Below are 11,125 nucleotides of genomic sequence, written 5' to 3' on the forward strand. Positions count from 1 at the left end.
CTCACCCCAAACTCCTGTTCTGGTGTGGGTGCGCGTTCCCCGAGGCTGGAAGGCAGCGGGTGAGCACTAGAGCACGGCTGTTCACTCAGCGGTGCTCCAGCTCTGCCTCATGCTGAAGTGGTGGGGTCGGGTTGGCTGGAAGAGGCATTGCTAAACCAGACGTGCTTTGGACATGCTTCTTCCAGGCATACAGAGACATGGCACCCCCCCGCCGAGCCGACCACAGACCAAGCAGGATTTGCTCTGAGTGAAGTCTGGTGATTTTATTTGGTTAAATAAAAAAAAAAAAAAAAGGTGGTTAGTCAGTCCCTGTGGAGCAGAGGGGAGGTGTCAGCACGAGGAGAGGAGACAGAGTTGATGGCACAGAAATAATACTGGGCTATCCCCACCCACAGAGGATGGATGGGAGGCTGGCGAGGGCCAGAGGGTGGGAGTTACAACACACTTGACTATAAAAGCTGATTTTCTCCTCAGCCCCTGAGTTTGAGCATCCACTGGATGGGTTGGACCTCTCAGGTGAGTTTTCCATTCCATAGCTTCTCTTGAAGGACTGTAAATGAGAAGTCAAAGAGGGAGCAGTTGCTCTCTGGCTGCATAGGAACCCCAGAAGATTCGAGTGCAGGTAGCACCCTGGTGAGAGGGGGAGCTGCGGGGTGTGGGGAGGCACGGGGTAGCTGCGTGCCGCTCTGTGCGAGGCAGGTGCCTGCGCTGAGCTGGGGACCTGAAATCATGTCTGCTCGCTTTCGCCGGCAAATCTTGCATTTGTGTGGTTTCCTTTTCCTTCTTCTAAGTATGCTTTTTTTTCCTTCTCTCTTCATTTTGTTCCTTTTGCTGTGGAGGCAAATTTCAGCCCTTCCAACTTTTTGGTTGCGAACTCTGCACAAGAGCAAAACTAACCGTGGAGTCCCAGCAGGGCTCAGCTTTAATTACCTCTGAGATGTTAATCTGCTGGAGGTTCTCAAGTGCTCCTTTATCTGAGCCTTCCTTTTCCTTCTGCTGTTCCACAATCCCCCTGCCAGATGCCTCTCAATTCCTCACAGCCTCCCTCAGTTATTTTTTCTGAACAAGATCACAGGTGAATTTCCTACCCCAGAAGAGCTTCTGTGCAGAGCAGGAGAGACGAAGCCCTTTTGCAGCGGAGACAAAGGCCTTTTGCAGTTCTCTGCTCTCTCTTGAAGGCCTGACTGTTGTTGGACACTGCAGGAAGATGGAAGCTTTTCTCTCCGTCAGCTTGGGATTCCCTCTGCCCACAGGGCTCTAGGTTAGAAGGCCACACACAGAGCTGAAGAGGAGCCCTCATGCCTGGATTCCCCAGGGGCAGTGCTTACATCCCTGCCCAGTGTTGGCTGTGATGCTTTGGGAACCTGCTGGCTCCAGTTCCTCATGCCTGATGAGCTGCCAAGCCTGGAAAAAATAAGGGATGTTCTTGGAAAGCAGCAGCTGGAGTTCGGGGAGGATCCCAAAGCCAGCCAAAAATGGTGCCAGCAAGGCTAGCCCTGACCAAGGACCTGCTGTACTGGCCCTGGTGGCAGAGGCCAGCATGGTGACACTGGCTAAAGGATGCAGTGGCTGCAGGAGCACAGCCTGAGCCACATGGAAGAGAGGCTGAGCTGCTGATGGGGACTCTTTCAGGCTGCCCTGTAGTGTCAGCTTCCTAGGAAGTCTGTCCTCAGCGGCCACCTTGGGACACACGTCTGGCAAGGGGCTGCTTCTCGGCTTGTCACTGAGGTCTGAGCAGGGAGATCATTTTGAAAACCCCTTGGATGCACTTACAGCTTGCAAAATCCAACCACAAGAGAGAGATTTTGGAAGTCAGATCCCCTCAGAGCTGAGGAGGAAGATAGAAGAGGAAGGACAGCTGGCTGCTTTTGTGGGCCAATGGCCCTCTCCACTTTCTCCCCCACCCCATGGATTGGTGGCTGCTCCCTTTAAATTTGGCAAACACCCACAGCCCTAATTGATCCATTTGCTGCTATCAGTTGGTCCTTTGGCTCTCCCTCAGCTCCTGCAGACACTGGGATCCTGGTAGGTGCTGTGTTTTTTCCCCTTCCTTTTCTACATTATTCTCAGGAGTAAATTTGCAGGAATCTAGAAATTGCTCTGGTCTCTAGGTCGCTTTGCTGCTGCTTTTGTTCAGAGTGTTCTCTGGTGTGTGTGTTGCTGGTGGGGTGTTGTCAGAGGCTGCAGATGCCCAGCTGTCCCTCTCGCAGGGCTTGGCAGGGAGGCTGTGTGCTTTGGGGTGTCTTCTTGCACCCCAAACAGTTCTGAGGTTCACTGGCACAGAGGAGTCAATACAAAGTTAAAGGGACTGCTCCAGGGCATAAAACTCACCCTGGGTATTGTCATAGCACGTGTGTCTCCATCCTATTTTGTAACCCAGTTGAAAAGCGTGTAGGAGTTAGAGCCTGCTTCCCCAGCCATCTCTTGCCCGTCCCAATGACCCACACTAAGCCTCAGAGCAGGGACATTCCTGGGCCACTCACCTCGAATTGCCCCCTCCCTGCACATGATCTGGCCCTGCAGGGGCAGCAGGGGGGCAGAACATGTTTGGGGTGGGTGGACCTGGGGAGAGCGGCAGCAGGGACCTGTGCGGAGAGGAGCAAAGCATCTCTTTGCAGTGGCTGTTTTATTCTTGGCTTCTGGAATTGGGGCAGCTCTCCTCTGGGAGCAGAGGCCCTTTTTTGCTGGGGCTGCCTGTGTTCATCCTGCCTATTTATAGCTGCTGCCTCTGTGGCTGTGGTTTCTATTAAACAAACAGGATCTGAAGCTGCCCAGCAGCTGTGAGGGCTGAGGTGTGTGCTGATCAAGCAGAGCCCCTCAGGATAGGAAGGGAAAGTCAGAGACATGTCATCAAGCTTCAGGGATTTGTAATGGGCACAACAGGCTCCACTGTGCCTTTGAGGGTCTGGGCTGTCTGTGAAGTCAGGCAGCAGTGGGATGTGGTGAAGGACGAGTGGCACTGCTCTTCCTCTGCTGGGAGGAATGAAAAGTTAAAGGTGTCTCTTAGATCATCGGTTTTATTCCTCTTCTCTCCCGGACCTGCCTTTGTTGCTCAGGGTGTAACAGGCAGCCTCTCTGGCTTTGGATGCCCGTTATCTCCCCAAGCACTGGGTGTGTGTTGGGGCTTAATGGGTTTATTTATTTGATTTTAGCTGTTTGGTAATCCCTGCCCTGGTCAGGCTGGACTTGTGGCTTGAGGGCTCTCAGTAGCACCTGTGCAGAGAGCGGCAAGACTTGCGCAGCCCACTGCAGGGTGAGGTTTGTGGGAATGGGAAGGAGCTGGCATCTGGCAGACAACATGGTGGGTGCCTGGGCTCGGGCCTGCAGCAGAGCACTCCTGACCGACAAAGCCACGTAGGAAGCTGCGTGGCCTGGGACAAAGGGCTCTCCTACCAACTGCTCTTTTCTGGTCCCTTCTGGATTTGGACCTCAAACCACTTTGGTTACCAACTAAGCCACGCAAATGCAGTAGGCGAAAACCTGTATTGCCATCCTTGCAGTAAGCTCTGGGGTGTTTAGGAGAGCCCTGAAGCAGGGAGGCACATGAAAAAAACGCTTACAAGACTGAAATTAGCAGGGAATTGTATGCACGCTTCACCGTATCCAGGTGTGAAAAAGAGCCTATTTGGGCACCCTAAGGGATGCAGGGACTGTTGTCATGTGCAGCACGAAAGCGTGTGGCGCTCAGTGAGATGATAGCAGGAGGGGTTATGTTGGGTTTTTTTCCTCCCCATAAGGGTGTAGGTGCACACACAGCCCCAAGGAACAAGAGCTTGGCTCTCTCCCCTGCCCAGGTGAGGGCCTTGCAGGGTGGCAGGGCCCTGCCTTCAAGGACACAGCGGATGGAAAGCAGGAGCGGTCAGGGCTGTACTATGCTCCCCAGGCAACTGCGCCGCCCGGCTGGAGGAAGGACTGGGCCAACCAGCACGTCTCCCTCCTCTGACCCCAGCACAACACAGAAGGCAAGGCAGTGGTGGTTTTATTTCAAAGTAGAACAAAAGTATCTTTTATTCTTTCTGGAGGTGTGACACTCAGATTTGCCATGAACATGTCTGTGCTCAGGCTGGCTGTTTCTGTGCGTTTAGTCAGGGCACAGCTACACAGGGAAAATTGAAAGCAGGAGACTGTTTTACAGCCTGACCAGGTCTCACCTCTGGTAAAGAAACCCCAATACCCAGACAAACAGCATCATGTTGTGGTCCCTTGCACAGCACATGCCACTGAGCAGACAGGCTCTACAGAAACATCTAAGAAAATGTACTTTCATGCACCTCGCATCAACTTTTCCCCTAATTTTGCTGGGAAGGAATTTTGGCTCCAAGTGTATCCACTCCCAGGCTTCTCATCTCCCTTCATACTTCTCCCCTCCTCATGGTCACTAAACCAGCGAGTTACAGTGCGTCGAGGATGTTGTCGATTTTGGTGATTAGGTCCTGACGCTTGTTGGAATGCATCTTCTCATTCTCAATGTACGTGTCCTTCTTGAGCTTCCCAGCTACCAACCGCTCAGCCTCCACTGAGGATTTCAGAACGAGCTCCTTGACTTGGCCATCAAGCTTCTGAATCTCACTCACCTTGTAGGGTGAGAAAGGTTTTAGTGGAGACAAAAAAAACCAGAGAAGCTAGAATCAAAGAGATAGTAGGGCTGGAGCAAAAGATGAAGTCACTGCTAAGTGGAAACATCTCTCGTATCTGAATATTGCCTCCTGAGCCATCACCTCTCTCTGGGATCACATTATAAGGAGTATCTCATGAATGGGTAATTAAGGAGTGCGGAAAAGGTGCTCAGAGGACCCAGGAGCCATCCTGGCAGAAGAACGGTGCAATCATCGTTAAGAGTGTTTCATGACAGATTTTAAAGGCTTCATGATAAATCACAACTATGACACCTGGAAGTTGTGTCCCTACAGCTCATGTTAATGGTGTGCAAGAACCGCAATGACAGAGCTACTCTTTGATTTAGCAACAGACCACGCTAAGTGGCGGTTGTTTGAATGGACCTTAGGGACTGAAGTGCCCCTCACCTGGGGTTAAGTGGCTGTTCCAGGTAAATGCTGAAATCCAGCAGAGGAAGGAAAGGACAGTGGGTGTGTGCTCACTGTGCCATGGCTTTCAGCATGGTACAGCTAAACGCCCCCTGAGAAGCATCATGTTACCAAAATCCTGTCAGCACCAAATTCACATGTGCAAGGAAACAAGAGATGGAGAAAATTCTGGTTTTTCTGGTGTCAGAACTGGCAACATGTTGGAGAGTTTCCATTTTTGCCTGTCACTGCCATGAGCTCAACAAGAAGCATCAGGAGTGTGTTACAACAGCATTAATCTGTACTCAGGCAGCTGGTTCAAGGGCTGTTTACAAAACAGCACAAGCAGCTGTTTACCAGCAGCACTTAAAGGGATGCATAACCAAGATTACTGCAAAAAAGAACAAACTGATCTTCACACCCCCTGGCAGGGATCAAGCCATTTTCAGAGACGGAAACAAAATACAGGCTGCAGAAAGTAAATCCCACACTAAAACTCACCTGGTGTACTTGACAGAGCCAAAAAGCAGAGTTTAAAAAATAAGATTTTCTTACTTTGTCACATAAGTCAGAGCCTTCTGTCTTCAGTTTAGACTGCAGAGAGGCGATTTCGTTTGTCAGGGCCTTGTGTTCTGTCTCCAAAGACTTTTTGCCGCTGTTCAGGGTGGAGATGTCCCGTGATTGCTTGTATTTATTCACTGCTTCGTCGAAGTGACGGTACAGCCCCAGCCTCTTGTTCACCACAGTAAGCACTTGCTCCGTGATGCAGGCAACCTTCATCCTGGCTTCAGCAGCTGGGTCCTGCAAGAAGAGAGAAGGAAGATCAGAGCAGCCCTATCTTTGACGTGCATCGAGCCATGCTTGCAATCTGCCACAGGACTGTTACAGAAACTGCTCCCTTTGCAATTAAGTCAGTCGATGGTAATTAGGTGACTGGTACAAGTACCAACTAGGGCAAGCACCTTTCAGCAGTCAGTCTGCCCAACAAGTAGCTTAACAAGAAGTGAGAACACTGCAGAAGGACAGTTGTGAACACCCTTGCTTCTCAGAGGGGTGATTCCTTTTTATCTGGAAAGAAAACTGTGGCTAGTCATAGCACACCAGTTCAAATCCTGCAGGAGTATCAATGCTCAGGTGGCGTAACAACAGGGCTCCATGTAAGCATCTAGTAAAATATCCGTTGGCAGGGAACATTCAGTGAGTTAATGGTGTGAAAAAATCTCCAACCATCAGCCAAGCAAACCCCTAATGCTCCCATGGGGGTCTTCATCATACAGCACCTTGGTGATGGAGAAATCCAGCCTCACGTAGACAATCACAGTGAAGAACAAGATGTAAAAGGCTCCAACCACCAACAGAGGCTCCTGCAGCATCAAGATTTTGTTGAAGGTGTAATGAACCTAGGAGAGAGGTTGGAAACACTGAGCAGTGACCCACGTTACTATGGGAGAGATCTCCCCTCCTCAGGCAGCAGCGGAACTGACTACACAGTCCAGCCAATATTCATTTCTGGAACCCAGTGCAGGACTTTTGACTGTGCTGATGAATTCAGAGGTGCAACTACTCAAGCAAATCACACAGGGAGGCCAGACTCACCACGATGTCTTGGATGTGCTGCTCCACCAGGTTGCTCTTGTGTGCCACAATAACTGGACGTCCAAAAGTGTCCAGGTATGTGTAGTGAAGCTCGTCTGAAGCACGATTGATTTCATAAGGGCTGTCCACATGGATATTCCTGTGGATAAAACCAGACAGTCCTGTATGACACTATGGTGTTTGAGATGATGTAACCTAGGACTCGGCTGGCCAACTGTGGCCTCTGGCACAAGGGCAATTATGCAGCTTAAACACCACTGAAAGGAAACAAAGCTGTGTTCTGAGGTCTTCTCCATATACACAGTCATGATTTTGTTTCACTGTCCTCGGGCTACTAGAGCAGGCTGGAGAACTGCCACCTACACAGCGCTGGCTGGAGAAACAAGGCAGAAGCAGTGACACTTACTTGGCACCTTCTGGCAGGACGATCTTGACAGTCAGCAAGTCCGTAACTTGCTCATCAAACACGTGGTCAACAAATCTCATTTTCAGGGCATATTGATCACCTAAGAGAGCACAGACCAGAAGGTGATTAAAATTCCTCAAAGGACAAGGGGCAACCTTGAGGCTCAGCTCCTAACAGAAGCAAGAGTGGAATTCAGATGGATACATCGTGCAGCAGAGGGCACTAGCTCACTCAACATATTTTAATCAGATGTCTACAAAAACCTGAACAAAGCACAGAAAAGAAGGTGAATTTGCAGATTCTAGAAATAATATCTAGCAACTGTTGTTGCTAAGGTGCAGCTCACCACAGCTTTGAATTCTTTACTGTGTAGCAATCACCTTTAAACACAGAGGTTTCTTGCTGCTTTCCCCTGAGCCACCCACCGAGATTGTAGAGGTATTCGTAGCTTGGCAGGTTATAGCCAATGATGTAATGGGTTTTCCATCCCCCAAAAAGCGGGAAGCGGGGACGGATCTCCATCTCCACGGAGTCATCCAGGACAAGGAGGTGACTGGTGGAGATGTTTCCAATTTCATCTCGGTAATAGACATCCTGAGCAGCAGCTGGGAGAATGGTCTGTACAGAGAGAAGCAAGGGTCAGTGCACGGACTACGAGTTACTTCCAGCAAAACTGGCAAAACCAGCAATGACTGTTAAGTATCGAGAAACTATGCTCCCACGTGAGAGATGACAAAACGGCCATTCAGCTGCAGCGAGTGGTAAAATTGTGCTATTATAAGCAATCAGCAACAGAAGTGGCTGCCAGCACTAAAATCACTTGGCCTCAAAATGAATGTGCTTTCTCCAGCCCAGTTTCAAATATCCCAGACAGCAAGGGATCTCATCATGCCCACCAGGACAGCAATTGCCTTTTCACTCCAGCTCACTGCCCCAACGTGCTGGCTTTACGCTCAGCAAAATGAGATTTCTGTTTGGCTGCGCCACCTCAGAGAATTACAACAATGAATCCTGCAGGCTTCAAGCAGCGAGAAAGGTTTTGGTTCAGAGGAAAACACATCATGCTTTTCACATCTGGCTAGCAGAGCCACAGCTTTAACTCTTGTCCAGTGCCTCGTAAGCAAGGAATGAATGGGTGAGTTTTCCATTAACAGTGTTCAGTATGATGAGGGTATGACAGAGAAGGCAACTCTGAAAATATGAGGGTGGGGACAGAATGAATGGTCCTTGCACAGTGGGGAAACAGAAAGCAGTGCTGTCAGCACAGGGATTAAGGGCTTTCGAGGGTCCCTGAGGTTGAAGGGGTGGGAATATAGAGAAACCCGTACGTGCAGTTTATTTGGTGCAATAAAGCATATCCTAATTCTACCTCCAAAGGCTATTCCTATCTAGCACGAGCCTTCTCTGAAAACAAATGAGAGCTTTAATGTTCCCTTGTAACTTGGGTATGGTTACCACAGGAAAGGCAAAGGACAATTGTACCTCTGCTCTCTGGGGATGTAAGAAAGGGACAAGCTACAGTAAAAAAAAAAAGAATTATGCAAAATGTCAACCTTAAAAGACTTGACAGAAGAGATCCCACTGTCTGGCTGTCTCTGGTAGTCGTATCTGGAGAAAGGCCCCTTCAGCACCGCTCCCGTGTGCTTTAAATCAACCGTCTCTTCAACGGCAATGTTCCCCCAGTGAGACACCTCGATGACCCTTGTCATACTGGTGATGGTTAGGAATGGACTGTTATTTTCATAGTGTACCTTCAGAGTGTCCTAAGAAGGAAAAAAAGATAAACTATGAGACCTGAAGGAAGCAGCAACCTCCCTTCACAATTATGTGTGTCCATGTCCCACAGAGAAACCTCCTGGACAGACTGTGGAGGTGACGCTGGCTGCACGGGAAGGTTTGAGCCAGCCCAGTTCACGGCAGGCACTGGGTATTGGGAGCGTGCTCAGGGGTCACGCCTGGCTGAGTTACAAAGACAAGGGGCTAGACAGGCAGTCTGCCTCACTGCAAATACACCCCTGCCAGAACCACGCACAAATTGGCTTGGCTCGCTCTGTGGACACCAGGCAGTGGTGAGCAACCACTTCTGTACCAGGAGCACCTTGCTGGAGCTGTGTGCTTGGCCCACGTGCCGGACAACCTGGGCTTCACCTGCGACTCTTACACAAAAGCCTCCACTCCCCACCCTCCACCCTCTGAGATGCAGGTGCCATGTTCGCAGGATGCTCTCTGCAGAGGCACAGACATTCACCTGGCTGTATGGAGGAATGTCCTTGAAGGGGCCATACTCAATCGTGTCTTCGGTGCGGGAAGGGTTGCCCAGCTTGGTGTAACTCTCCACGTTTCTAGAGGCCAATTTGACCCGGGTTGTTTGGGTCTTGGTGAAGTAAGGCGAGTAGAAATAGTGATTTCCTTCAAAGACCACAAACTGTTTCTCGCTTTGGGTGATGTGGGTGGGATAGGGCTGCAGGACGTGCGTGAAAACCATTTCAACAGATACACGGATCTTGGCTCCTGGTGCCAAAGGAGATGGCAGCTTCACAGAGAAGAATTTTCCACTGGAAGGGAGAAGAACGGGTAAGTTGTGTGAGATTTCCCATGAGAGCACAATTGGATCCAACCCCTGCAACATCTCCTGTGGATGGGAGCCCATGTATCATATATATTGTGTCAAATATTTTATTTGCTCCTCCAAGGAGTGCAGCTGTCTTACTCCAGAGAATGTGCTCACTCAGGACTGGGGAAGTAGGGCAGGAGGCAGCACGAGGTGACCCGGGTTCAGGCACAATTACACTCCTGTGCTTCACAAAAACATCTAGCTCTCATTTTGAATGGGGAACACGCTCCGCACCCTAGTTTCTGTGTTTATAAAGCGTGCTTCAGCAGGGTTTTTTCCACTCCTCTCCCAACAAGAATTATCTGAATCAGAGGAAGCATGTGCAAATGTCCAGAAGACAAATCACAAACATCTTAAGCACCTGTTCCCAGTGTCTGTTCATTCTCAGCTTTTTGCCCGTAGGATCTGAAACTAAGGAACAGCCAGAGAATGGGCACAGCTTTGGACTGAGGATCTACAGAAAGGACTGAGATTTCACCAAACCTGTATAGATGCACCAGAGGGACTGAAGTGGTGACAGAAGCAAATAGACTTCAAGTTATGCCTGGTGGCCCAAGAACAGGATCACATGAGGCCTCCAGATACGTCAGAAAATAGTCTATGGTGGCAACCTCATAGCTACTGTCCTTTTGAAACCCTGCAGCACTGTCCAGTGCTCTGGTACTCCCCACATCGCAGTCTCAGAGCAGTGCTCTGAGGAACCAGCCAAAAAGTGCTTACAGTCTCTCTGTAATCACCAGTGATCACCACTGCCCATCGTTTGAGGCTTTGAAAGGGGACAATGGGGGTAAGAGCATGAAGAGAGCTCTCATGCTTCTCTTATATGATGTCCCTTAAAGGCACGGGGCATTACTTAAGGCACTGAGTACAAGAAACTGAGAACAGCTGAGCATCTGAGAGAGAAATCTTCTCCCTTATAGGGCTCTCCCCTCGCTAGCAGCTATTGGTGGCTGTGAGAAACAGGAATGTGCTGGGCTCGGTGCAGAGATCTAAACCCAGGTGTGGTAAGGCTCGAGGAAGAGCACCTGAGGGAGGAGAACGACTTCTACTGGGGCTTCTTGGGCTGCAGGAATTGGGTTTGACTGCTTGTGTGAACTGTGCTCCCTGGCTCTGCAGTGTCCCAGGATGCAGCCTGGGTACAGAGGATCTCTTCAGGAACAAGACTCTTGGATCTCCAGGTACATGGGACTGGGGTAGTATTTCTGCTCCAGCTTGATGATGACAGTGGAACACCCGTACACAGCTCTAGGTACTGACCTTAGAGGGTGACACTCACCTTTTGCCCTTAACTTTAGTTTCTCTCACTTCCAAGGTGTTCTCCTCCTCCTCCTCACCCTTCACCTGTTCCAAAGCAACAGACTGATCAGTGTGCCGCTCTCTAAAAGGCTTAACACGCCCAAGGCAAGCTCCATCCAGTCCCTACCCACTCTGTGGAGATGCACCACAGAAAGCAGAAGCTAGATGATTACTATATATATATACATA

At 49.9% G+C, this 11,125-nt stretch overlaps 1 protein-coding gene across 1 annotated transcript; it reads right to left on the reverse strand.

Moving 5' to 3' along the window:
* Positions 1-4,153: 4,153 nt before the first annotated feature.
* RPN1 (ribophorin I) lies at positions 4,154-10,981 on the reverse strand (the record flags this gene model as incomplete). The annotated part of the gene is made up of 9 exons (XM_009864249.1): positions 4,154-4,574; positions 5,580-5,825; positions 6,305-6,424; positions 6,621-6,759; positions 7,027-7,126; positions 7,452-7,644; positions 8,580-8,789; positions 9,275-9,581; positions 10,917-10,981. Coding segments are annotated over 9 exons (1,563 nt in total), but the record flags the coding sequence as incomplete, so codon positions are not given.
* Between the last annotated feature and the right edge of the window lie 144 nt (positions 10,982-11,125).

The sequence above is a fragment of the Apaloderma vittatum genome, unplaced genomic scaffold, assembly GCF_000703405.1.
Source record: "Apaloderma vittatum isolate BGI_N311 unplaced genomic scaffold, ASM70340v1 scaffold30192, whole genome shotgun sequence".
In the NCBI taxonomy this organism is placed as follows: Eukaryota; Metazoa; Chordata; class Aves; order Trogoniformes; family Trogonidae; genus Apaloderma; species Apaloderma vittatum.